Raw genomic sequence first — 26,674 nt, forward strand, 5'->3', positions numbered from 1 at the left:
CTTGGGGGATCCCAAGAAAAAGAGGCCATCAGAGTGTAGAACATCAGGACAAAAGAGGCAGGCACCTCAGTGCCACCAAGGCCATACTCTCCTGCAGTAACAGGCTGTGTTCCACCCACACAGTCCTGTGGCAAGCAGCCTGTTGAATAGGACCGGTGCAGAGAAAGAGCCTGCAAGCCGGGTCCACCCTACCAGCCGCGACAGACAGCTGTGGTGTAGCCGGAAGCCGTAAAGCAGAGCCCCTGGGAGGGGCTGATGAGAAGGGGCAGCAAGGGGTTGCAGTGGGGCACGGGTGTGCTTTGCAGACTGTGGACGTCCAAATGAGAGTCACAGCAGGCCAACAAGCTTCCATGATCAGCATCTATTTCAGTGGAGCCAGACGGCCAGACTTCAGCCTGGGAGTCAGGAGAGAGTGGCCCGGGATGGGGCAGGCACCCCGTGTGCTCCCCAGGGCATTGTAAGTAGCCTCCCGCACGTTGGAAGGTTCAGTCCCTTAGGTGCAGAGAAATATGGGCTCTGCCAGCTCCCATGACTACCTCTGCCGTTCATTCTCAGTGGCACTAGAGCCAGCAGAGAAACATACACAGGACCCTCCCATGCCCTCCCTCTGGTGGTGTCCTCCATCCTCCCTCCTTGTCCCCTCCTGTATCCTGCCTCGGCATGCGACCAACTGCCTCACTGGCCGCTAGGTGGCCAGAAGTGGCTGGAGCTCAACTGCAGGATGTACCCCTAGTGGCGGCACAAGCTACAGGCGCCGGCCCATAGTGACCTGCAGGCGTAGGGCGTAGGGCGGTGTCCCTCCCCTTCCCTCCAGCCCTGATTGGAGCCACTCTGAAGATTCCCAAATGAGCACGGGAAGCTGGGTTGACAGTGCCTGCTGAGTGTAATGCGTCCAGATGGGAGAGTCGCAGGGGGCCGGATACACCTGCACAGCAGCCCCTTCAGCGGCCTCAGCTGTCCTGTAGGACCCTCCGCCCTCCACCCAGCAGGCCTCTTTCAACGACTGCACCCTGCCAGGGGCTCAGATCCATGCTTCTCCAGACAAGAGCTGCGGAGTGGGCCTGGGCAAGCAGACCTTCAGGGCTTCCCCAGATGGCCGTGGCCCTGGTCGTGGAGGCTGTAAGTGATGTCTTCCCACAGGTCATCCAGACGCGCCTGCAGCTTGCTCAGGGCCTTGCTGTTGTCCATTTGCCCGAACTCAGGAGCGAAGGCACTGTGACCAGGAGGGGGCGGCGCCAGCTGTTGCTGGACCTCCTGGGTCTCCTGATCGATGGCGCGAGTGAAGTCGGCGATCTGCAGGAAGGTGTCGTGGCGGAAAGCCTGGAGTCGCTGGCGCACCTCCTCGGAGAGCACCTGAGGGTCCGGGCCGGCCTCCTCCCCAGCCCCGTCCGTGCTGGCGCCCACAAAGGCGCTGAGCTCATCCCGCAGCTGGTCCAGGTTCTGCTGGATGCGCGCATGCAGGGCCCCCGCCTTGAGCGTGAGCTTGTGCGAGAGCGCCTGCATGCAGCGGCTGAGGCGCGCCGGGCTGGCGGCGGCGTGCGGGGCCACGCTCCGGTGCAGCTCCTGCACGTGGTACCCGATGCCGCTCAGCAGGCGCTCGGCATACGGGTGGAAGAGCTCTTTGACGCGGCTGGTGTGGTGCCTCACGCGGCCCTGCAGTTCCTGCAGCAGGCTCAGCGCCTGGTCCACACCCCCCAGCAGCTGGGCCTTGGCGTCCTCCCCTGCCTTGCGCAACTGCTCCTGCAGCTCCTGTGCCTGCAGGGCCACCTGCTCCATCAGCTCCTGCGTGTAGGGCTTCAGTTGCTGCCGCAGCCCCTCCAAGTTCGAGCCCACAAGCTCGTGCACCTCCGCCATGTAGGGCTCCAGGCGTGCCTTCAGCTCCTCCAGCTCCTCCTGCAGCTGCTGTTGTATGCTTGCTGGGTCCCGTGGCAGCCGAGGTGGCTCCTGCGCCTGCACGCTCTGAGGACCCAGCTTTTCCAGGAACGTGTTCATGTTGCTGACGTCTTGCTCAAGGCTGTCTTTCAGGCTCCTGGGGAAGGGGGCAGACACCCAGGCCATCAGACTGCCGGCCTCATCATCTCCTTTGCTCACAGGGGCATTGCACACTGATCCTCTAGGGAAACTGAGGACATCGGGCTGTGGCCCCAGGGGATGGAGCTCTAGTCCTCACCCTCCAACCAACCACAGCTCCTCCCACACAAAGCCCAAGCCATCACACATGCAAACCCAGATACGTATCACCGTACAAAGAAGCATGCGTGCACATTCAGCATCCTTTCACTGTGGGATCTCAGAATTAGGGCGGTCCCCCTGCTAAATCCTGACCCCATGGCTCAGTGGGCAAGGGGGCAGCCCCTATGGCAAGGTCAAGGGTGCTGAAGAGCCCCAGGGAGGGGGAATTGCCAGCAGAGGTAGCTCAACTCCTGTCCCCCCCGAACGAGGGCTCAGAGGTAGCAGCAAGCATAGTATCCCAGCCTGGCTGGCTCCTCGCCTGCTGGCACCCCTGGCCCTGGACACTCACGCTGGCTCCCGCACCAGCTTCTGCTGCTGGCTCTGCTCCTCCCTGCCTTTGTCCCTGCTGCTCTGGCTGAAGTAGTCCCAGAAGCCTCTCCGTGCCTGGGTGGCTGAAAGCGCTGCGGGGAGAGAAGGGGTGTGAGGCGCTCCCGCGGCGGCCGTCCCTCTGGCCAGCGTCCACCCTCACTCCCACACTGGCTCAGGGTTGCAGACCCACCTGAGAGCAGGGCCAGAGCCCAGGTGAGGATTGCCGCCGTGCTTGCCATTATTGCGGACTCTGAGAAGGAACGTGAAGAAGCGAGGGAAGGGATAGGCCCCCGGAGCAGCCTGCCCCAAGGCCCTGGCGACTCGGGGCACAGAGCTGGGGCGGGGGTGGAGCTCCCGAGGGCTGACCTAGGTGAGTAGGGGAGGCCAGGTGGGGAGGGCTGTCCTCCTCAGATGGGAGGAGGAGGAAGCCTCACCTCAGCCACATAGTAGGGAGTGAAGAGTTCAACCCTTTTTGCAAAAATGCCCCCATCCCTTCTGAACCCCAGACCCCAGAAGCAGATCCCTAGTCCTCTTTGGCCACCACCCCTCACTCACCTACCTTCCTGCCTTCCATTGCATGGCTGGGGATACTGAGGCACATGGACGGGCAAGAAGCAACTCTGCCTAAGTGCTCCAGGAGGCTGTCTCAGTTCCCACCCCCAGCTCTGTCCTGAGGGCCCCTGGCACTCCCCTCCCTAGAGGCCGCGACTCCATCCCGCTGCCCCGGCGGCTCACCTGCTCGGTTCTGGGCACAGAGAGCAGACGTTTGTGCTTTATACTCCGGAGGCCGGGGTCCTGGCAACAACTGCTCTTGGTAAATACCACGTGGAGGTTCAAAGAAGGGTGACCTCAGCTGCCTCCCAGCGCTCACCTCCTGCCCTTTTCCTGGCACCCAGAAGATTAAGGAGTTCCCTGGGAGCAGGGGCTGCCCCAGCAGAGAGTGCTTTCTGGAAAACATGTCTAGTGGGGCTGAACCGGTGGCCCACTTGTCCCCGAACCCCATGGCCAGCAACCATCTGCAGGCTGGCCCCTCGGGAGAAAGGAGCCTGTTTGTCTGCTGGGAGCCCCACTCTTGCTCAACTACCTTGAGGCACTGTGCCCCAGCCAGCCAGCCAGCCAGGGACGGCATCCAGCTGCAGCCAGAGCCGGGCAGCCCTTGACAGCCCCAAGTCAGGCTAGGCAGGCAGCCGGCAAGAGCCAGCATTTATAGGCTCAAAGGCCCTCCCACCACCTGATTCATGAGGTGATCCTGGAAGAAGCAGAGGAAGCAGGCAGGTTGGAGATGAGCCGTACCAGGGACTCTGGACCCAAGAGAAGGGAGCGAGAGAAGGCTTCCCCCCAGGGCAAAAGACTGAAGTCCAGCCCCCGGCCTTCCAGGTGGGGAAGCTGGTGACTTTCTCATTCCTTACGCACACGCATCCACAAGCTCCTGCCTCTACAAGCATCTTGAATCCATGCCCTCTCTGCCATTTTCCCCACTGCCACCACCGGGTTATCTTGCTGGTTGCATTCACAGCCTCCCACGGGCTCTCGGCCTCAGGCCTGCACCTGCGGACCATCCTCTCCTCCTGCTCACTGCCTGTTTCCAGCCTCATCTCTTGCTGCACAAAGCCTTGGCATTCGCTGAGCACCCCACCCCGCTGAGCCCTCGGCTGCACCGTTCCCTCTGCGTGGCACAGTCTGTCTTCCGGTGATGGATAGTTTTCTTCTTTTATAACCAGACTTAGTATGTGCAGTTTTATTTCTCATGTCAGTGTAAGCCATGCAGGGCTCCTTCTGTCTTGCTGCATTGTCATACTCACCAAGAGGCACATGTCCAGGGCCTGCACCGTGGCGTAGTGGGTAAAGCCACCTGCCTGTGATGCCGGCATCCCCTATGGGTACCAGTTTGAGTCCCAGCAACTGCCTGCTAGTGGCCTGAGAAACCAGCAAAAGCTGGACCAAGTGGGTGGCCCCTGCCACCCACTTGGGAGACCTTGAAGAATCTTCTGGTTCCTGGCTTCAGCCTGGCGCAGCCCCAGACATTGCCATCATTTGGGATGTGAATCAGTGGTTGAAAGATTCTCTCTCTCTTCTGCCTTTCAAATACATGAATGAATCTTTTATTTATTTAAAAGAGGCTCATGTCCAAGGTGCAGCTGCTCTGGCTCCTGTCATCAAGTGTACCTCCCAGCCTGCTGGAAAAAGGAAAAGAAGAACATGTTCCCTCCCTTTGAAGACACATCCCAGAGGTTGCCCTTACCACCGACATCTCACAGGCTAGAACTTAGTCACACGGCTGAAAAGGAGGCTGGGAAATGTAGTCTTTATTCTGGGTGGAGGCGGGCCCTGCTGAAAGGGGGCTTTATTGTTTAGGAAGCGGAGAGGAATGGACCTGGGGGCACAGCAGCAGTCCCTGCAGCGCAGCTCTGCGCGCCCTCTCTGCCTTCACCCTTGCCTGCTCTGCAGACAGATCGGCTCCTCACTACTCACGCAGCACCGTGTGTGTTGTCGTATTCCAGCACATGTTACTGTGCAGTGCAAGGATTTGGTGACTCATCGGAGAGCCTAACATAGGCACACCAGGGATTGCCGATGGGAAAGCGTATACTTGAAGGACATAAAGGCAGTCGAATTGATAGCACTTGGTGGTTGATGGGATGACGAGGTGAAGGCAAGGAAGGAACCCAGATTCCCAGGTTTCAGGGCAACAGGGAGACGAGCGTTCCTTTCACCAACTGCAGGAGCCTACCAGAGGAAGAGCAGGTTGGGACAGGCAATGAGAGCCCAGTCTAACAGGAGTCCTCGCTAGAACCTAACCTGGGTTCCCGACAGACACAGGGCAAGCCCCACTGAGGTCTATTTGCATAATGACCAAGGAGAAATTCATTAGAAAAGAAAACAAGCAACAGGAACTACAACCTAGTCACAAAAACTCTAGGCATCAGGGACGGGAAACTCAGAGTGTTAGGGAGGGGCCTGTATTCAGGGATGAAAGATGATAGTGGAGACCCCTGAGCATCTCCATTTGGGGGCAGGCATTTGGCCCGGAGGGTGGGACGCTGGTTGAGATGCCACATCTCAGATCAGAGTGCCCACGTTGGATATCCAGCTCCATCCTGATCCCAGCTTCTGGAATGCACACCCTAGGAAGCCGCAGGTGACAACCCAAAGAGTTGGGTTTCTGCCACCCATGTGGGAGACCCAGACTGAGTACCTGGCTCCTGGCTTTGGCCTGGCCCAGCCTCAGTTGTTACAGGCATCTGGAGAGTGAACCAGTGGATGGGACCCCTCTGTTTCTCTGCCTTACTTTTTTTTTAAGATTTTTTTTTTTATTTGAAATCCAGAGTTACAGAGAGAGGTAGAGAGAAGAGAGAGGTCTTCCATTCCACTGGTTCACTCCCCCAGATGGCTGCAAAGGCCAGAGGTGTGCCAATCCAAAGCCAGGAGCCAGGAGCTTCCTCCGGGTCTCCCACTCAGGTGCAAGGGCCCAAGGACCTGGGCCATCTTCTACTGCTTTCCCGGGCCACAGCAGAGAGCTGGATCTGAAGAGGAGCAGCCGGGTCTTGAACCTGCGTCCATACAGGATGCTGGCGCTTCAGGCCAGGGCGTTAACCTGCTGCGCCACAGCACCGGCCCCAGTAAATAATTTTTCTTAAAGGGAGGTTGAAAGACATGGAGGATGGAAGAAGGAAATCCCACAGACCCTGCATGACATCCACCAAGAGAAGAGAGAGGCGATAGCAGACGCAGTGTTCCAAACGTGATGGTGCAGAAATTTCACAAATGAAGGGTGTGACCTGAAGTGTACAGAGTCCGAGTAGGATAAATTAACACAAGCCCAGATCAACACACACTGTGGCCAATCTGCACAGCATCAAAGACAATGACTAGGAAAAATCAACCACAGAGAAAACAGTCATTATCTACAAAGTATGATTAACCTGACTGCTGACTTACTAGCAATACCCTTAAATCTTCAAAAGACTGATGGCAAATTAATGGTCAACCAAGCATTCTACTCAGTGAACTATTAATGGGGAGTAAATTGTTTTCAGAGAAAGACAGGAAGTTTTAGCATTCTCAGGCCCTCACTGAAAGAACTAGAAAGATTTGAAACGGAAACAGAACCCAGAAAAAAAAGAAGAGTTGATAAAAGGAGACACAGGTAGCCAGGAAGTTAGTCAATGTTTAGGTAAACAAAACAAAACAAAACAAAACAAGCATTAGTGAAAATACACCATGGGGCCAGCCTTGTGGCACAGTGAGTTAATCCACCATTTGCGATGCCGACATAACATATCAGAGTGCTGGTTTGAGTCCCCGCTGCTCCACTTCTGATTCAGCTCTCTGCTAATGCACCTGGGAAAGCAACAGAAGATGGCCCAAGTATTTGGGCCTCTTGACTCCCAGCTTTGGAATGGACCAGATTGCTGTCTCTTCCTCTCTCTCTCTCTCTCTCTCTCTCTCTCTCTCTCTCTCTCTCTCTTTCTCTCTGTATTTTAAAACAAGTAAATAAATCTTTAAAAAAAAAATACACAGAGGCCAGTGCTGTGACATAGCTGGTAAAGCTGCCACCTGCAGTGCTGGCATCCCACATGGGTGCAGGGTCAAGTCCCAGCAGCTTCACTTCTGATCCAGCTCTCTGCTATGGCCAGGGAAAGCAGTAGAGGATGGCCCAAGAGCTTGGGCCCCTGCACCTACATGGAGGACCTGAAAAGAGATCCTGGCTCCTAGCTTTGGATCTGCCCAGCTCCAGCCATTGTGGCCATCTGGGCAGTGGATCGGTGGATCGGAGATTTTTTTCTCTCTTTCTGTCTCTGCCTCTCTCTGAATTCTGCCTGTCAAATAAATAATCTTAGGGAAAAAAAAGTAAGCAAACCTATATTATGAAAGATCCTTTAAAAAAACATATGCAGATGAGATGTGTTTTTATAACTAAAATTGATCAAATATTGGCAATTTCATATAGTTCTAACAAAATATATATGTAGTTTAATTCATTGCTGTATTTGCAGTGCTTTATGCTTATCACATGGTAGGGGGTCTAAATGTGTGGGGGGGGGCAGAGAGAGAGAAGGAGAGAGAGAGAAAGACTACTTTAAGAAAAATGTTTAAAAAAATGAGGAACTAAAATTGCAGAGCAAAGTAATGTGAAAATGAGAACAAGAACAAAGTTAAAGCATTCAGTAGTCTTTGCATTATTCAAAAGGAAGTCAGGAATATTGATTACCTTTAGACTTTGTAGGTCAGGCAAGAATACCAAAAATTTTAAAGATAACCCATTAGAAGAACGGGAAGAATGGGTGACTTTGACCGGGTGTATGGGCAAGGGACTAAAGAGCATCCGATTGATTTCTAGTGAAGGAGGACGGGTTGATTGCATGCATTAGCCACTGCCGTGTTCTGCAATCCCAATAAAGTGGCATGAAAGTGCACTTCTTAAAAATGCATAAACCCACAAGAAGAATAGAAAAGGAGACAAAAACAAGAACATTGTGGAAGCGGTAAGGTTCCCGGATGGTCCGTCGGTAGTAACTGGGCAGACTTGAGAAGATGCATCTTGGAGCTCCTCAAAGCCCAGACACCAGCCGCAAGAGGTTCTTCCGGCAGCCCGGGTGACGGTGGGCCTGAAGCCGTCGCGATTGGCTGAGAGCCCTTCTTCAGCTCTGCCCAGCTGGGTGGCTGTCCTTTCCACCTGCGGCTTGCTCTCTGAAAACGGGGGCGAGAGAAGGTGGGGGGCAGCCAGAGTTCTGGCATTTAAACAAATTGAGGAAAGCTTCGAGTATTAAATGCTGAGACCCTTGGCTCTACGCACTGTCCTCGTGTCATCCAGCACCGTGGCCAGCTAGACTGGACCTCCAGGAAGGGGCTGGAAGAACCTTCTTCCTGAGGAATTTAACTATCCTGAGAAAACAGACCTAAAGAAAACAATTTTCAAGGATTCTCTGGGGTCCAGATGGTGTCTCCAAGACTTCCCCTCAACTTCTTCCTTCTTATAGTTTAGTATGAACACTGAAAAATACAGACAAGCTGAATGAACAGTACAAGAATCACCCTTACACTCAGTACCCGGGTTCAGTCATTGCTAACATTTGGCTATATTTGCACGTGCTCTCTCTCTCTGTCTCGCTCTCGCTCGCTCTCGCTCTCTCTCTCTCTCCACATAAAATGTGTATACATACACATTTACCCATGTGGAAGTTGCAGATGACATTCACGTTTCCTCTACATAACTTCAGTTTTCATGTCCTAAAAAATAAGGACATCCCTCTCCAAAACCACAATCCCGTTATAATACCTAGGAAAATTAGCAATGGTCCCATGTTATCACTGATAGACAGTCCATGCTCAGAGTTCTCCCTTTTTCCTTTTAAAAAGTGTTTTTTAATTGTTGTCTTTGTATTTGTAAATAAAGATCCAATCAAAGTTCACACATCACAGTTGATTGTCAAATACTCTTTATCTCAGGGCGCTGTGGCATAGAGGAAAAAGCCACTGCCTGCAGTGCTGGCATCCCATGTGGGTGCCGGTTTGAGTCCCAGCTGCTCTACTTCTGATCCAGCTCTCTGCTACGACCTGGGAAAGCAGTATAAGACGGCCCAAGTGCTTGGGCCCCTGCATCCGCATGGGAGACCTGGAAGAAGCTCCTGGCTCCTGGCTTGGACCTGGCCCAGCCCTGGTCATTGTGGTCATCTGGGGAGCAGATGGACAAACTCTGTCTCTCCCTCTGTCTCTTGGCAATTCTGCCTTTCAAAGAAAAAAATAAAATAAATCTTTTTTTTTTTTTTAAAGAGCCCACCTAGTACTTTAGCTTCCAACACAGTGGGTGGAAATAGATCCAGCCCAAGGCACATCATCAGGGCGCAGCAGAAGCCCAGGGCTGAGGGAAAGATGCTAAGAACTTCTGGAGAGAATGACAGCAACAGCAACAGGTCCCATGCAAAACAGCCTCAGCTTCCTCAGCAGCCACCCCTGGGGCTCAAAAGCAGCATAAGCAGACATTCCAAAGTGTGAGATGCATTTTATCTTCAATCTCCAATATTACACTACAGCATAGTAGCCTTTCAGAGTGAGGCAGCACGAAGACATTTTCAGAAATGATCTGAAAAGCCATACCTCCCGGGCTCTCTTCTTGGGAACAAGAGAAGGGGGTCTTGCACCGAAATAAGGGAGTCCCCCTTGAACCGGAGGGTCTGGGATCCAGGTCATGAGGTCTGGTTCTCTCGTGGATGCTTCTTTTTTTTTTTTTTTTTTTTTTTTATTTACTTGAAAGAGTTACATACACAGAGAGAGAAGTAGAGAGAGAGAGAGGTCTTCCATCCACTGGTTCACTCCCCAGTTGGCCGCAACGGCTGAGCTGCACTGATCCGAAGTCAGGAGCCAGGAGCTTCCTCCAGGTCTTCCACGCAGGTGCAGGGGCCCAAGGACTTGGGCCATCTTCCACTGCTTTCCCAGGCCATAGCAGAGAGCTGGATCGGAAATGGAGCAGCCGGGACTCAAACTGGTGTCCATATGGGATGTCAGCACTGCAGGTGGCAGCTTTACCCACTAGGCCACAGCGCCAGCCCCGTGGATGCTTCTAAAGCCTGTGGTGCTGCCTCCTGGGTTGGCACTGACCAAAAAGGCATGCAGCCCTCAGAGCCCCAGCCACCCTGAGGGCTGCCGGGCAGAAAGGAAGTCTAGGGGGCAAACATTTGTTTTGTACCATCTGGCAACTCTCCCCAGTCTCAATCAATCTCTGGTTGATTTCAACAAGGTCAAATTCATGGAGCAAGAGTCCAGATACTGTGCAAGATTTCGTTGTTTTACTCTCAGGCTTGCTTCCCATTTTCGAGATTTACACCAGTGGGTGGAAATTTACTGAAACCCATGGAAAACGTTGCAGCAAATCATGTTTGAGTTGTGAAAGCATGCACCATAATCATGATCACACTAACACGGACTATGATGTCACTGGTGTTTTTTAAGACTTATCTATATATTTTATTTATTTATTTTTAAGAATTATTTACTTATTTACTTATTTGAAAGGCAGAGTTAGAGAGAGAGAGAGAGAGAGAGATCATCCATCTGCTGGTTTACTCCCCAAATGGCTGCAACAGCTAGAGCTGGGCCAGGCCAAAGCCAGGAGCCAGGAGCTTCTTCCAGGTCTCCCATGTGGCTGCAGGGCCCCAAGCAATTGGACCATCTTCCACTGCCTTCCCAGGTGCATTAGCAGGGAGCTGGATTGGAAGTGGAGCCACTGTGAATGCCAGCGCTGCAGGCGGCAGCTTTAGTCTTTATGCCACCCCAATATCACCATTTTAGTAAGAACTATGGTATAACAAATTGAGAGGCAGAGGAAGAAGGCAAGAGACAGAAGAGAGCATGGATGTTGGGGGCTGTGGTGTGTATGAAGTGGGCATATGTGATAGAGAAACCAGTGTTCACCGACCACCGTGGGGAATCATAAACCTCAACGGGAGAGGAGTTGCAATCAGAAAGTGATGGCGCAGGCTTCCCTGAGTCGGAAAGGAGGCAGCAGGAGATGGCTCACGTGGTGGCGTCTCTGCCACCTCGGGGGAGGAGTTGGAGTTCCTGGCTCCTGGCTCTGGCCCTGCCCAGCCTCGGCTCTTGTGGGCACTTTTGTCTCTCTATGTGTTTCTTCATATGCCTTTGCCTCTCAAATAAATTATTTTTAAAAAAAAGAAGAAAAAAAATAAACAAGCAAAAAAATGGTAAATAGAGAATATAAAATAATGTGACAGAAATAAGACAATGATCACCATCAAGGTAAACACTAAATGTGCCATAAAACACCCACCCTGGGGGCCAGCATTGTGGCACAGCAGGTAAGCACGAGTCCGGCTACTCCTCTGATCCAGTTACTCTTCTGATCCGGCTTCCTACTAATGCGACTGAGAAAGCAGCGGAAGATGACCCAAGTACATGAGCCCCTGCCACCCACATGGAGACCAGGATGGAGTTCAAGCTCCTGGCTTCTGCCTGGCCCAGCCCTGACTCCTGTAGCCACTTGAGGAGTGAACTAGCAGATGGAAGATCAATCTCTCTTCTTCTCTCTCTCTCTCTCTCCTCTCTGTCTCTCTTCATCTGTCACTATGCCTTTCAAACAAAGAAAATAAATCTGTATAAAAAGCACCCACTCTGGAGCTGGACTCCGGGGTTAAAATTCTGCCACTCAGTAGCTCTATGACCTTGGGCAACTTATTTAATTTCCCTATGCCTCAGTTTCCCCATTTGTACAGTAGGGAGATGCTAATATCTACCTCAAAGGATGTATGGGAAGTAATGGATTTTCTTTTTCTTTTTGTTAAATATTTATTTATTTCAAAGTCAGAGCTACACAGAGAGAAGAAGTGAAAGACAGAGGTCTTCCACCCACTGGTTCACTCACCAGATGGCCACAACAGCCGGGGCTGGGCCAGGGAAAAGCCAGGAGCCAGGAGCTTCTTCTGGGTTTCCCACTGGGTGCAGGGTTCCAAGCACTTAGGCCATCTTCCACTGCTTTCCCAAGTGCATTAGCAGGGAGCCAGGTGAGAAGTGGCGCATCCAGGACTCAAACCAGCACCCATATGGGATACTGACATCACAGATGGTAGCTTTACCCACTGTACCACAACACCAGCCCCAGGGAGTAACATTCTTTTTTTTATTATTTAGTAAATATAAATTTCCAAAGTACAGTTCATGGATTGCAATGCCCCCCCCAATAATTTCCCTCCCACTCGCACCCCTCCCATCTCCCACTCCCTCTCCCATTCCATTCACATCAAGATTCATTTTCAATTATCTTTATATACAGAAGACTGATTTAGTATATATTAAGTAAAGATTTCATCAGTTTGCACCCACACTGAAACACAAAATGTAAAATACTGTTTCAGTACTAGTTATAGCATTACTTCACATTGGACAACACATTAAGGACAGATCCCACATGAGAAGTAAGTACACAGTGACTCCTGTTGTTGACTTAACAATTTGACACTCTTGTTTATGGCGTCAGTAATCTCCCTAGGCTCTAGTCATGAGTTACCAAGGCTATGGAAGCCTTTTGAGTTCGCTGACTTCGATCTTATTCCGACAGGGTCATAGTCAAAGTGGAAGTTCTCTCCTCCCTTCAGAGAAAGGTACCTCCTTCTTTGATGGCCCCGTTCTTTCCACTGGGATCTCACTCACAGAGATCTTTCATTTAGGGCTTCTTCTATTTTTTTTTTTTTCCAGAGTGACTTGGCTTTACATGCCTACAATACTCTAATGGGCTCTTCAGCCATATCCGAATGCCTTAAGGGCTGATTCTGAGGCCAGAGTGCTGTTTAGGACATCTGCCATCCTATGAGTCTGCTGTGTGTCCTGCTTCCCATGTTGGATTGTTCTCTCCCTTTTTGATTCTATCAGTTAGTATTAGCAGACACTAGTCTTGTTTGTGTGATCCCTTTGACTCTTAGACCTATCAGTGTGATCAATTGTGAACTGAAGTTGATCACTTGGACTAGTGAGATGGCATTGGTACATGCCACCTTGATGGGATTGTATTGGAATCCCCTGGCACATTTCTAACTCCACCATTTGGGGCAAGTCCAATTGAGCATGTCCCAAATTGTACACCTCCTCCCTCTCTTATTCCCACTGTTATATTTAACAGGGATCACTTTTCAGTTAAAATTTAAACACCTAAGAATAATTGTGTGTTAATTACAGAGTTCAACCAATAGTAATAGAACAAAACAAAAAAAAATACTAAAATGGATAAAGTATTACATTGTACATCAACAGTCAGGACAAGAGCTGATCAAGTCACTGTTTCTCATAGTGTCCATGTAATGTTCTAATATAGGGTTTTTTTTTTTTTAAGAAAAAACAAAACAAAACATGCAATTATGCTTGACACTCAGTAGGTGCTAAATGAGAACTTCCTATTGTTACTATTGTTCTTAGATTGAATTTCACAAAACTTCTTGTTATTTACTATTTATAAGAGGCATATCTAAAAGATAATGTCAGAAAAAGTCCAAAAAGTTGAGAGAGGGAAAAGAGACTTTAAAAAGATACACCAGGAGCTGATACTGGTGTAGTAAGCTAAGCCTCAGCCTGTGGTGCCGGCATCTCATATGGGCACTGGCTTGTGTCCAGCTGCACCTCTTCCTATCCAGCTCTCTGCTATGGATGGGGAAAGCAGTAGAAGATGGCTCAAGTGTTTGGGCCCTGCCCTCGTATGGGAGACCCTGCAGAAGCTCCTGGCTCCTGGCTTCTTATCAGCTCAGCTCTGGCTGATATGGCCATTTGGGGAGTGAACCAGCAGATAGAAGATCTGTTTCTCCATCTCTGTCTCTCTCTGTCTGTCACTCTACTTCTCAGATAAATAAATAAAATCTTTAAAAAAACCCCACACACACCAAACATTTACCAAAAAAGTAGATATATAGTATATTATCAGAATATATAATACAATATCAGCTTGTGGTAAGAAAAATTAATAAGGATTAAGTGTATCATTACTTAACAAGAGAAGAAAGAATTCACCAGGAAAATAAAACAATTCTGAACCTAACTGCATAGCTTCAGAATATGTGAACCAAAAACCCACAGAGTCACACGGAGAATTTGACAGATTGGGTGGGATATGTTAATACCATTTCCTCAAAAATTAGTAGACACACAGGAAAAAAAGGGAGATTTAAGCAATAATCCGTAAACTTGCTTTTTAAAAATAATTTATTTTATTTATTTGAAAGACAGAGTTACAGAGAGAGGTAGAGACAGAGAGAGAGGTCTTCTATACGCTGGTTCACTCCCCAGATGGCTGCAACAGCCGGAGCTGTGCCAATTCGAAGCCAGGAGCCAAGAGCTTCTTCCAGGTCTCCCACATGGGTGCAGGGACCCAAGGACTTGGGCCATCTTCTACTGCTGTCCCAGGCCATAGCAGAGAACTGGATCGGAAGTGGAGCAGCCAGGACTCGAACTGGCCCCCATATGGGGTGCCGGCGCTCCAGGCCAGGTCTTTAACCTGCTGCGCCACAGCGCCGGCCCCCATACACTTGCTTTATAACAAACTTTGTACCCCAGGAAATATAAAGTGTTTTCCACAATCAAGCATATACCAGGCTTCAAAAGAAGTCCTAGTATTGTTTGCAACAGCAAAAAAGTATAGAAGGAAGAAAGGAGGGAGGGAAAAGGAACATAATTTGTGTATCCCTCAGTAAAGGAACAGGTGAGTGTTGGTGTGGCCACAGACTGGAAGCTGCACAGCTGACAAACACAAAAGGCTTCACATATATGAGTATAACTTTTTTTTAAAGTGGAAATGCACTTAAAATTATTTATTTTATTGAGAGGCACAAAGAGAGAGAGATGGATAGAGTTAGTTCTCATCTTCCGACTCATTTCCCAAATGCCTGCAACAGCTGGGGCTTGGCTTGGATGAGGCCAGGAGCTGGGAACTCTTTCCAAGTCTCCCATGTAGGCAGCAGGTACCCAACCACTTGAGCCAGCACCACCTCCTCTCAGGGTGCACACGAGCCGGAACCTGGAGTGGGGAGCAGACCCAGGATCAACCTGAAGCATCCAGTACGGGATGCACTTGTCACAGGCACCATCCTAGCCACTAGACCAGACGCCAGCTCATGTCCCCAGAGCACAGTGTGAGGGGGAATAAAGCAAGACGCCCAAGGATATAAACACTTGTACATTATTTCATACATTTGTACAACATAAAACAATACTATCATTTTGGACACATAAATATATATAAAAGAACAAAACCAGGATAGCAAGGGGACTCGCCAATTTCAGGCTGGTAAATGGAACAAAGGAAAATAAATAGAACCAGGGAAGAAGGCAACCACATGTGTTGCATTTTACTCTTTAAAAAACGATTCTAAAACACAAATGTGAAGTCATCCGTGTTTGTTATTTCTTGGTCGTGGGAACAAGCATGTTAATGATGCTGTCATATGTGATTTTATGCATACTTGAAATACTTCATTACAAAAATTTAAAAATTTAAAAAAGAAGAGACCAATATCAGATGGCTGAAAGGGTAGAGAGAGAAAAGGCTGGCGAGGACACATGGGCTGGTGCACAGGACGCTCCGGGGAGCGCAGGTGAGCAGGTGTTGCGACCTGGTGGCTGCAGAAGCTTGAGAGCGGCAGCCTCAGGAGAAGCTGGGGCAGGAGGGGCCGGGAGAGGGTGTTCGTGTCCTCGAAGAACAGCACGAGGAAGGCTCACCAGACCCTGGCCAAGAGCCCGCTTAGAGCAGCAGGCCTAGAATTAGCGATGGCCTAAGTCAGAGGACAGTTTTCTGTAAGAGCCCACAAGGTGACATGCAGATGCGGGATCTAGCCCGAGGGGGGCTTTGCAGGTGCCTGAGGGAGGACAGGGATGGAGGAGAGCTGCCTGGGGGGTGGGGCGGGCCAGGTGCAGCACAAAGGGCAAGTTGGAGGGCTGGAGAGGATGTCTGAGAGACGGGTGTCAGAGGTGGCCCAGCCCGGGTCTCCAGGGTGCACATGTGTGGTGGCTGAATGAGACACTGAGCGTGTGGAGGAGGCGAGAGGGGAGAGGCGAGGTCCCTGGAGGAGGATGGCAGGCAAGCCATGGAGATGGGTGAGCTGCTGGGCTGGGCGCTGGGCGCCGCGTGCCGGAGGCTGCAGAGCCTGTGGAAGGCAGCGGCAGGGGCGAGGCGCACGACACAGCCAGGTGTGCCCAGCCATGGGGGGCGGGGAGTGGTCTGGAAGCAGCAAGACGCAAAGGAGGCCGTGGAGAAGGCAGGAGCCCAGGGACTTGAACGAAGGTCTGGGAGTGGAGGGAGGGGGCGGGGGAGGGGCTAGGTGACGGAGTTTGTCCCAGGGGGCAACAGGGCGAACCTGTGGGAATGGACATGTGGACTGGTGGCAGGGGAGAAAAGGCAAAGAACACGCAGGAAAGAGAAGGGGGTGTTTCCCTGGCCCCTCTGTGCCAGGTGTGAGTAGGAACTCAGGTGTAGGCTCGGAGGCAGAGTAGCCTGGGGCAAAATACAACCCTAAGCTAGGGTGCTGGGGAAATGATGTGGGGCTCAGAACAGCTGGAGCCCCAAGCCTTCCTGAGCCAGCTGGACAGGTTTCAAACAACTTTACCCCCAGGAATCTCTCCCTAGAGCCCAGGATTTACTCCATTATCTGGCAGGCTCAAGGCAGTACTCCAGGTAGATGCTGTTATCCATCTTCCGTAGCAGAGAGCCTGGGGCCCGGAGAGATTCCCTATCTCGCTCAAGGTCTCACCCTGGGTCACTTCCACGTCTATCTGACTCCAAAGTCCTCGCTGAGCAAACTGTCTGGGGCTCCGGCCAGGAGGACTCTGCTCCTAAGACCAGAAACACAGCGAGCGCCTCTGCATATCTCCCTGGGAGACCCCCGGGACCCGCTGTGCCCGCAGCGCCTCGTGCTGCACCCCACGGGGTGTATGATTCGGGAGAAAGAGGGCCCTGGGAGCACGGTCCCAGGACAGTAGCTCAGGGCCAGCCAGAGAAAGGACAGCCAAGCCCACAGAGCTGCCTGGTCATCCCAAAGGGGTGGAGGCCACCTCTCCCTCCATGTCCCATCCACACTTGAGCATGCCCCCCTCGGTTCCCCCTCTTCTCCGTCTCCTGCATAGGCAGAACCAGCTCCCCCATAGCCACGACACCAGGTCCTTGTGTCCTTGGGTCCTCGGGCTGCACCTGGCAGGTGCCCAGGGGTCAGGTGTCAGGGTCAGAAACATCTGCTTGTGGTGCAACCCTTGGGCAGGGCGACCACGTGGACTCTAACACAGCAGTGTTCCGAGCACATGCTGAGTCAGCACAGTGATGGCATGTAGCACAGATAACGACCTGGATCGTGTACTCGTTTATGTTTTGCTTATGTACACTCCTCTTCATCAGCAAAGATTTGAGGGCACTAGAAAGAAAACTTGAAATAGCAATAGAAGGGGGCGGGGGAGAAAGCCTCAGGACCAAGGGAAGTGAAAGGAATAGCAGAAAATCGCGGCCCTTCGAAGAACACGATCACAGGAGCTGTAAGAGACGTGGCTGTTGCCAGAGCTGACGTTCTCATGTTGGCTTCGGGTTTCCTGGAAATGCACGAGGAGGCAAAAGCCAGTCAGTTACACAACTGTTCTGATTGGGAAGGAGGAGGCACATCTGACTCACAGGAGAAATCTAGCTTGTCCTGATGCAGAGCTGCAAAGCGAGTATCTCCATGGGGTGTTCTGTGGAGGGCCCTTTGAGATGCACTGAAAAGTAACCGGGAAAGGACAGCTTGCAGGAAGCAAGGGGGTAGCCCGAGGCAGCAGCTTCCGGCAGCCTGGCCCAAGCGCTCATGGGTGGGAACTGAGCACGCCAGAATTTTCCGAGTGCTCATCTATCGAGATGTTAAACTGCTAACTAAAATTAGTGAAGAGCTTTTTGTTTTGTTCCCATAAAAATACAACATAGAAAAATGGGAAACACAGGTAAGCAAAAAGAAAAAGAGTAACTCTTAATTCTACCACCATCAACATTTACATATCCTTCCACATTTTTAATCTAAGCATATATTTGCATTTGACAAGTTTATTTTTATAGGACCAAGTTGTTTAGTAACTTGGTTTGTCATTTACATGGTATTCAACTTTTGAAATTATAAATGACAATACAGTGAATATCCTTACCGCTAAATGCATGAACCCCATGATCATTTTCTTAAGATAAATTTTATTTATTTATTTTAAGATAACTTTTAAATTGAAGAACGTTCTCTGGGCAAGCAGATCCCTCTCCACACTGAAGCCCTCCAGGGGAGGGAGGCCGCAGCGATGTGGCCTCTGTATCACAAACCCATCAGCAATCTCTGTGCTACTTCTGTGGATGTTCAGATAAACATGGCACATTGAATATATGTGTTTAATTTCACTTTTTTTTTTCCTGAAACTCTCCTAAAACTATAGTGAAGAGTTTTGTTTTGCTTTGTTTTAAAGAAAGGATATAGGGGCTGGCTGCTCCACTTCTAATCCAGCTCCCTGCTAATGGCCTGGGAAAAGCAGCAGTAGGTGGCCCAAGTATTTGGGCCCCTGTGCCCACTTAGGAGATGAGGTGGAAACTTCAGGTCCTGGCTTCAGCCTTACCCAGTCCTGGCTGTTGTGGCCATTTGGGGAGTGAACCAATGGATGGAAGACCTCTCTCTCTCTCTCTCTCTCTCTCTCTCTCTCTCTGCCTCTCCTCTGTAACTCTGACTTTCAAATAGATAAATAAATCTTTAAAAGAAAAAAAGGAAGAAAAGAAAAGCTGTAGCCTTCCAGAAGACTGGAAGAAAAGACTTGCATCCACATTTTTGGAAACTAGAAAGCAGACATCACAGTTGCTACTAATTTAGCAGAGGTCTGAAGATGCTGGTCTCAAGCTGTCGTGATACTGACTTGAAAGATACTCAGAGGGATAAAGACAAATAAACATCTATAAGGGAACTTGGGAGCAGGCACTTAGCCTTGTGGTTCCAATGTCGGAGGGCCTGACCCACCTGGGTCCCTGGCTGCAGGGATGCTTATCCTGTGGCTAAAGGAGAAGTGAAAGGAAGATCAAAGTGAAGGAAATGTGCTGAGGAAGCTTCCAGGTGAATTTTAATAATTTTTGAGCAGAGGAGTACAAATAAGAACATAACACAGAAGCTGTAGTGGAAGGAAACAATTTAGTTTTTTTTTTTTTTGAAGATTTATTTATTTATCTGAAAGGCAGAACTACAGAGAGAGAGAGAGAGAAGGAGAAACAAAGAGAGAAAGAGAGAGAGGGAGAGAGAGAGAAAGATCTTCCACCCCCCATCTGGCAAAAGCCAGGACTGGCATGTCAAAGCACGGAGCCAGGAGCTTCCTCCGGGTCTCCCATGTGGCTGCAGGGGTCCAGACACTTGGGCCATCTTCTGCTGCTTTCCCGGGCCACAGCAGAGAGCTGGATCGGAAGTGGAGCAGCCAGGACTCAAACCGGCACCCTTTTAGGATGCCAGCACCGCAGGTTGGGGCTTTAAGCCGCTGAGCCACAGTGCCGGCCCCGGGCCTGTTTAGTTTGAGTCATCTTCACAGGATCGTCCAAAGACGGGATGGATCAGGGTGAGAGATGGTAAATTGCCTCAGTGGAAGATCCTGTGCTAAGGAGGATTTGTTTGCTGGGCAATGGAGTGGCAACCACGTGCCAGGCTCTGTACCGGTCAGCTGTTGCTGCATAACAAGTCTCTCCAGAACTTAGTGTCTTAGCACAGCAGTAGACATTTGCAATCTCCTGCGTTGTCTTTTAACTTTTTAAATAGATTATTTATTTATTTGAAAGACATAGAGTGAGTTCCATTCCTCAAATGACTGCAATGGCCAAACTGGGCTGGTGCAAGCTAGAGCCACGAGCCAGGAAGTCAGTCCTGGTCTCCCGTGTTAGTGGCAGTGGCCCAAGAACATGAGCCACCCCTGTTGCCTCCCAGGTTCTGCCTTAACAGGAAGCTCGAATCCAGACACAAACCCAGGCACTCCAACGTGGGATGTGGGCATCCCAGAGTCTTAACCGCTAGTCTAAATGCCCAGCCCTGACTGGCAGTTTCTTCAGGGCCGCAGTGTGGCTGTGTTTCTGGGTGAGGGTCCGACACGAGGTTGCAAGCCGGATGTTGCCTGGGGCTCTGGTCACCTGCAGGTTTGACTGAGGCCTCGGATGCTCCCCGCAGGGACGGCTCCATGGGGCTGCTTGAGTGTCCTCACGACAAGGCAGCTGTCCTCCCTCAGAGCAAGTGACGGAAGAGCAAGTCAAAGAGAGCCACGACACCTTTTAGGACCCAACCTTGGGACTCCATCAGTGGGACTTCCGCGACAGCCTGCTGAACACCCAGGAGCCGCACAAAGTGAACGCTGCCAGTGAGGCTCCAGGGACCCCCTCTGTAGCCACAGTGATGCTGGGGCTTCCCTGAGGTTGGCCCCAGAGGTTCATGTGCAGGAAGCTCAGTCCTTAGGGAGCAAGACTGAGAGGTGACGGAGGTGGAAAGTGATCAGGTCGCCTTTCGGGGAGCCACCCCCAGAGGGGACTGTTTCTTCTTGAGGGGTCCTGGCTGGTTGCCACATGGACGGGTTGTTATCAAATGAGCCAGCCTGGCCCTGAACGTCTTTGGCTTCAAGTCTCCCGATGTGATCTCTCCCTCTCACACACACTGCCACCGTGATGCAGCCAGAAGACCCTCACCAGAGCCAGCCAGGGCCAGGGCCACGCTCTTGGCTTCCAGAACTGTGAGCTAAACAACCTCACCCAGGGTCAGGAAGCAACAGAAAATGGACACAAACAAATGATGAACAAAGAAGCAGGTGGCCGGAGCCCAAGGGGCTGTTTATTCAGATATAGTCATGATCATTTGCTGGAGGGGAAGGCAAAGGAGCTGGATTGAGAGCAGGCGCTCCCCTGCAATCCCAATGCCCCGCAAAGGTGCAGCTCTGACCCTAGGCCTGCAGGTCCCATCACTGATCGGCCATCTTGGGCCCAGCAGCTCAAACCCGTACTCCCTGACGCAGGCGAGCCTGGGGTTGCCATCACACAGCAAGGCAGACAGCCATGGTCCCGCCCTCTGACTGTCAGTCACAGGGACACAGAGTCCCCATGGAACTCCAAGCTTGTTTCTCTCCTCAGAGCAAACCTCTGTGTGCACTGCTCGTGCTGGGAGCACAGAGTGTCCTAGGACAATGGCAGGAGGACACAGCGTCCCCACACCAGGAGCTGCTTTTGATCCTGCCAGGAACTCCCTCCAGAGCAGGCGGGTACAGCAGAATGGGCCTCCAGCCTTCTCCCTTTGCCCTGGCCAGGGCCACTCAGGCAGTAGAGGCCTCAGGGGTAGTGACCCCTCTGATGTCCCCAGAACATTTCTGACCTCTGAGCTTGGGGGTGGTGTGGAGGGGTGTGGCTGGAACTCTGCCTAGCAAAGCGCTGGGGTGCCCTGGGCAAGCCCTATGCTCTGGAGGTGTCAGAGCTTCTGTCACACCTGCTGCAAGGCCTGTGTCCTACAGAGAAGATTCAGCTACTCACTTACTCCTGAGGTTCCATTTTTTTAAAAATAAAGATTTATTTTATTCATTTGAAAGTCAGGGTTACAGAAACAAACATGCATCACTTGTATCATGGGGATGGGGTGGGCTGGGCTAACCTACACTTGGCATAAATAAATCAAGCAAGGACACAGAACTTCATCTGCGAGGAGGGGCAGTCCCCACCACGGGACCAGGAGCTCTCGGAGGCCAGGAACCATGTCCTACTCGCCTCTCGGTGACCCCTCTGTGGGAAGCCCCGAGTCAGGCACACAGCTCCATAAAAGCTGCTTGTCCATTGTCCGGGGCCTGAACAATGACTGGCACACTGAGACCCATCAGTGAATACTGTTGGGCAGGTGAACACCTGGGTTACCTGTTTTGTCTTTGGATAACATGTGACATATTTTCCCATCTCCCTCGCCAGCACACCCTCTCCTGCTCTCCCCATGGTCTCCACAGCCCCCAGTCTCCCCCACAACTTTGCCAAGTGGTGGCCTCCTCCCCATCGCAGACGGGCCACAAGGAGTCCCACACCAGATGGGCCTAGCGTCTTAGAGGCTTTATTGAATAGTGAGAGGGAGCGTCACCTCCCACCGGACACGTGTCCTCAAGCTCATACAAGAAGTGCTTTGGGACAGACTGACAGACAGGTGGCAGGGCAGGGCAGGTGCCGGGAGGGCGGGGGCGAGGGCACCAGGGGCAGCTCAGCTCTCCAGGGGGGCCAGTGGGAGTGCCTGCACCTGCTCCTGCCCCTGTCCCGGGAGGGCGTCGGCTGGGGGTGTGTCCTGGATCTCTTTCTCCTTCATGGTGCTGAAGAAGGAGCTGACCTTGTCCCTCAGGTCCTTCTCCAAGAAGCTCAAGTGGCCTTCCACGTTCCCCGCATAGGGGCCCAGCATCTGCCTGAGCTGCTCCACCTGCTGCACCAAGGCCTTGTTGTAGGTCTCGCCGTAGGGCTCCACGTTGCGGCGGAACTCCTCCACCTGCCTGTTCAGGCGGCCGCTCAGCTCGGACAGCGACTTCTGCAGCCCCTCGCCGTTGCCGCTGAGCTTGCTGCGTACGTCCTCGGCCGCCAGCGCCAGCTGCCCGCGCAGCTCCTCGGCGTTCGCGGAGATCTTGGCCTTGAGCTCCTCCGCGTTCTTCTTCATCTGGAAGGCCAGGCCCTCGAGCTGGTGGTTGAGCTTCTCCTGCATGTCCTGCGTGTAGGGGGCCAGGCTGAGGCGCAGCCCCTCCACGTTCTGGTCGATCTTGGCCTTGAGGTCGTCAGCGTAGGGCGTGAGGCGCCCCTTGAGCTCCCCCACCTTCTGGTCGATCTTGGATTTGAGCTCGTCGGCGTAGGGCGTCAGGGAGGCCTGCAGGTTGCCCACGTTCTCGCGGAACGCGGTCTCCATGCGCTGCGTGTACCCGGCCAGCTGGTGCCGCAGCTGCTCGGCCTGCGCGTTGACCTGTGTGCGCAGCTCGGTCGTGTAGGGCCCCAGGAGCTCTTGCAGGTGCTGCATGTTGTCCCCGATCTTCTGGCTCACCTCTTTTGCGTGGGGCAGCAGCCGGGCGCGCAGGTCCTCCAGCTCCTTCCGAATCTCCTCCTTGAGCTTCTCCGAGTCCTTGGTGAAGCGCTCCTGCAGGTCCACGACGAAGGGCATCAGCTTTTTCTGCACGTCATCGGCGTACGTGTTCACCTCCCCGAGCTTGTCCTGGAAGAGGGTGCTGCGGAGGAAGGACACAAGAGGTTGGCCGCTTGTGGAGCGCTGGCCTGCACACGGCCTGGGACAGGTGAGTGAGCAGGGGGCCGGACCTCACGCATCCTATCCCAGCGGCTGCCCCCGGTGATGGTGGTGGTGGGGATATGAGGCGATGGGCACTGAGTTTGCCTCTCCCGGGCTCCCAGGGCGCCCCAGTGCCGCTAGCTCCCAACCTGTGACCTTTAGCAGTTTGCCTTTCCTCCTTGTTTGCATTAGGATTGGACTTTGAGGTCCTCCTGGAATAGGGTGTACTGCAACCTGGGATCCCACTGCGAGATCGAAGCTTGTGCTCACCCCTCTACGGAGCAAGGGGCCGGCTCCCTGCCTGGGCCCAGAGACTTCCCCAGTGTCCCCACCGCCCCTCCTTTCATGGGATCGCTCCTTCTGGAGTGCGTCAGGAGCCAGTTCATGCGACATCTCACTCGCATCCCTTCTGCCATGAGCCTCGGTGGTAGGATGTGGCCATGTGTGAAGCCCTAGATCGTCACTACAGGAAGGCGCCTTTGGGGTAATTCAGTCTGATCCCAGGTCCGGAGAGCCAGCCCGAGGCAGTGCACCTGTGCGCCCTGAGCCCCCAGCTGCTGCCCCTAAACTCAGCCCAGGCCAGTGCACAGCATGACCTCTAAGAGCCCCAGTCCGCCAGCTGCACCCCTCTTACTTGAGCTTCTGGCTGAGCTCTGACTTCTGGAGCTGTTCCACAGCCTCCTTGGCGTTGTTGCTCAGCTGCGAGAAGTAGTCCCACATCACAGTGGCCACCTGGTCCGCGCTGACCTCGGCCCGGGTACCTGGGCAGGGGACAGAGAGCAGTCTGTGTGGGCCGGCCTCCCTCCCGGGCCCTCTGCACCGGCTCTGGGCTGCAGGCTGGCTGGGTGATGGTAGGAGAGCCCCATCCACTCTCTCCCATCCTGGCTCAGCTCATTGGAAGCCACAGGCACAGGTGCAACTGGTATGAGCGCCGTGCTGGTGGGCCTGCCCGGCCACGGGGATGTGGTCAGCTCTGCAGGGAGCCAGCTGGCGAATGGCAGCCCCAGGCCCAGCCTCTCCACTCTGCCCACTCCTTGCAGCCCCTCCGAAGACAGCTTCTACTTACTGGTGAAGGCCACCAGGGCCAGGGTCAGGACCACGGCCTTCAGGAACATGTTGGGCTTCGTGCTGTGCTGCAGGGGTCTTGTGCTGCCCTGGATCCTTCCCGAAGCCCGAGGGAACCTGAGGAGAGGACCTCAAGCAGTGCACCTGTGCTGCTGTGCTCGGAGCCGGAGCCAGCCAGCCATTTAAAGCCCCTGAGCTGGCCTCCCCGCCTCCCTCTCCCCTGTGACTCCACGTGGAAGGTGACACATTCCCAGGCCTCTTGGACTTTAGTGACTCTAAGGCTACGTGGAAGCTGACAGCAGACCTGGGCTTAGGCAGCAGCCAGGGACAGCATGTGGCCCTGCCCCACCCAGCGTGAAGGGCAGGAGGGGCAGCCAAGGGCCGTGGGGGAAGCACAGCCTTTGGAGCCCCTGGGCCTGGGACGGATGCCCCAGGGGTCCTGATGACAGCTCTGGCTCTGTGCCATGCTGTGGGGGTAAAGTCCACTCTGCCTCTGTCTGCCCAAGTGCACAAACCTCCCTCCCCCAGCCCCACATCTGCCACCAACCCTGACTCCATGTCGGCAGCAGACACTGGACTGGGACCATACGGGGCTGCAGACGGAGCAGCGAACCGAGAGCCAGGTTGCTGTTGAGGTATCTGAGGGGCAGGGCTCTTGAGAGCCCTTGGGCAGGGGCAAGGCAGGCAGGGTTCTGCCTGGAGGGGTGCTTGTAAGTGTCCCCCACTGCCACACTGGGCCACCTTGGTCCAATTATTCAAAGCCCTGAGCCTCAGTTTCTCCTCTGAGCAATGGAGCAGTCAAGCACATTAAATGAGATGTTGCTTGTGAATTGGGTCATAGAGTGCTTCAAAGTTAGTTACTATTATTATTATTATTATTATTGCTTTCTTTTTTTTTATTTTATAGGTAGGGTTAGACAGTGAGAGAGAGAGAGAGAGACAGAGAGAAAGGTCTTCCTTCTGTTGGTTCACTCCCCAAATGGCTGCTCTGGCTGGAGCTATGCCGATCCGAAGCCAGGAGCCAGGTGCTTCTTCCTGGTCTCCCTCATGGGTGCAGGTGACCAAGCACTTGGGCCATCCTCCACTGCCCTCCCAGGCCACAGCAGAGAGCTGGACTGGAAGAGGGGCAACCGGGACTAGAACCTGGCTCTCATGTGGGATGCCGGCGCCGCAGGCGGAGGATTAACCAAGTGAGCCACAGCGTCGGCCCCTATTGCTTTCTTTTTTTAAAGATTTATTTTGTTTATTTGAAAGTAAGAGTTACACACACAGAGAGAGAGAAGGAGAGGCAGAGAGAGAGAGAGGTCTTCAATCCGCTGGTTCACTCCCCAGTTGGCTGCAATGGCCAGAGCTGCACCAATTCAAAGCCAGGAGCCTCTTCCGGGTCTCTCACGTGGGTGCAAGGGTCCAAGGACTTGGGCCATCTTCTACTGCTTTCCCAGGCCATAGCAGAGAGCTGGATCAGAAGTGCAGCAGCTGGGATTCAAAGTGGTGCCCATATGGGACGCCGGCACTGCAGGCGGCGGCTTTACCCCCTACACCATAGCGCTGGCCCTACTGCTTTCTTGATTTGGACAAAAACAGAGAGTGCGGTAGAGGGAGCGTAGAGGGAGCGTTGGCAGACTGAGACCCCGCCTTCTGAGGGTTGCAAAGGGGACTCAAGCCGAGTGACAGCCTGAGGCCTGATGGCTGCCCTGACCCACCAGCCACACACGCTGGGCAGGAGCATTCTGCTTAAGCAGAACCTCTGGATCTGAGGCCCTCAGGGGCCCTGTCACCTAGGCACGGAGTGGGCAGGGCTGGTGCTGGAAGTTCTCCTCTTTAGACATCTGATGGTGTCCTCTGCTGAGGTCACACACACCGGCTGAGAAGACAACACCCTGCGGCCAGCGTGGGCTGCTCTGCCGAATCACAGCCTCGCCCGGTGACTGCGCCTGCACAGCAGCACAGCGCCCTGGGCCTCTGTGAGCTGAGAGCCAGCAGAGAAGCCCCCGGCTATGCTGACCCCAAGTCACCACGGCTTTCCTAAGTCAGCTGGAAGGCCTCTATCACCAGCCTCCTTTCTGCAGGTTTCCCACTACCCAGCAGCAGTCCCCACCCTGTCCTGATTGCCTCCAGCATCTACAGGCTACTCCTTCCTGGGCGGTTCGTGGTGGTTCTCAGTAGTTTCTGGGTTCAGACTCCCCGGGTTTGCATCTGGGACCCTGCACAGAAGGTCTGTACCTCCATGGGATGTGACACAGACCACATCTCATAGGCGCTGCCGATGCGGTGGCATCATCTGTGTCATGCTTGCA

The 26,674-nt window shown here is 52.9% G+C and overlaps 2 protein-coding genes across 4 annotated transcripts; both read right to left on the minus strand.

Annotated features, from left to right (window-relative positions):
* Nucleotides 1-346: 346 nt before the first annotated feature.
* Nucleotides 347-3,696, minus strand: APOA5 (apolipoprotein A5). Of its 3 annotated transcripts, none has more exons than XM_062197064.1 (4): nt 3,277-3,696; nt 2,732-2,791; nt 2,522-2,633; nt 347-2,029 (listed from the first exon to the last, which is right to left on the minus strand). In XM_062197064.1, the coding sequence occupies exons 1-4, from the start codon at nt 3,668-3,670 to the stop codon at nt 1,078-1,080; spliced, it is 1,518 nt and encodes a 505-aa protein (XP_062053048.1). In that variant the 5' UTR covers nt 3,671-3,696; the 3' UTR covers nt 347-1,077. The 3 variants fall into 3 exon arrangements, with proteins under 3 accessions (XP_062053048.1, XP_062053050.1, XP_062053049.1); XM_062197066.1 differs by lacking the exon at nt 3,277-3,696 and adding an exon at nt 3,101-3,270; XM_062197065.1 differs by lacking the exon at nt 3,277-3,696 and adding an exon at nt 3,097-3,270.
* An 18,400-nt stretch (nt 3,697-22,096) lies between these two features.
* On the minus strand, nt 22,097-24,556 carry APOA4 (apolipoprotein A4). The gene is made up of 3 exons (XM_062197068.1): nt 24,379-24,556; nt 23,947-24,073; nt 22,097-23,253 (listed from the first exon to the last, which is right to left on the minus strand). The coding sequence occupies exons 1-3, from the start codon at nt 24,425-24,427 to the stop codon at nt 22,257-22,259; spliced, it is 1,173 nt and encodes a 390-aa protein (XP_062053052.1). The 5' UTR covers nt 24,428-24,556; the 3' UTR covers nt 22,097-22,256.
* Nucleotides 24,557-26,674: the final 2,118 nt, after the last annotated feature.

The sequence above is a fragment of the Lepus europaeus genome, chromosome 7 (genome assembly GCF_033115175.1).
Source record: "Lepus europaeus isolate LE1 chromosome 7, mLepTim1.pri, whole genome shotgun sequence".
NCBI lineage: Eukaryota > Metazoa > Chordata > Mammalia > Lagomorpha > Leporidae > Lepus > Lepus europaeus.

Coding starts and splice junctions, on each gene's coding strand:
- APOA5 (XM_062197064.1), bottom strand. CDS start 3,670: ATGCCGTCCCTGGCTGGCTGGCTGGCTGGGGCACAGTGCCTCAAGGTA. Junction 2,792..3,276: donor CTGTGCCCAGAACCGAGCAG/GTGAGCCGCCGG, acceptor GTTCCTTCTCAG/AGTCCGCAATAATGGCAAGC. Junction 2,634..2,731: donor GGCTCTGGCCCTGCTCTCAG/GTGGGTCTGCAA, acceptor CTCTCCCCGCAG/CGCTTTCAGCCACCCAGGCA.
- APOA4 (XM_062197068.1), bottom strand. CDS start 24,427: ATGTTCCTGAAGGCCGTGGTCCTGACCCTGGCCCTGGTGGCCTTCACC. Junction 24,074..24,378: donor GGCCCTGGTGGCCTTCACCA/GTAAGTAGAAGC, acceptor TCCCCTGCCCAG/GTACCCGGGCCGAGGTCAGC. Junction 23,254..23,946: donor GAGCTCAGCCAGAAGCTCAA/GTAAGAGGGGTG, acceptor CTTCCTCCGCAG/CACCCTCTTCCAGGACAAGC.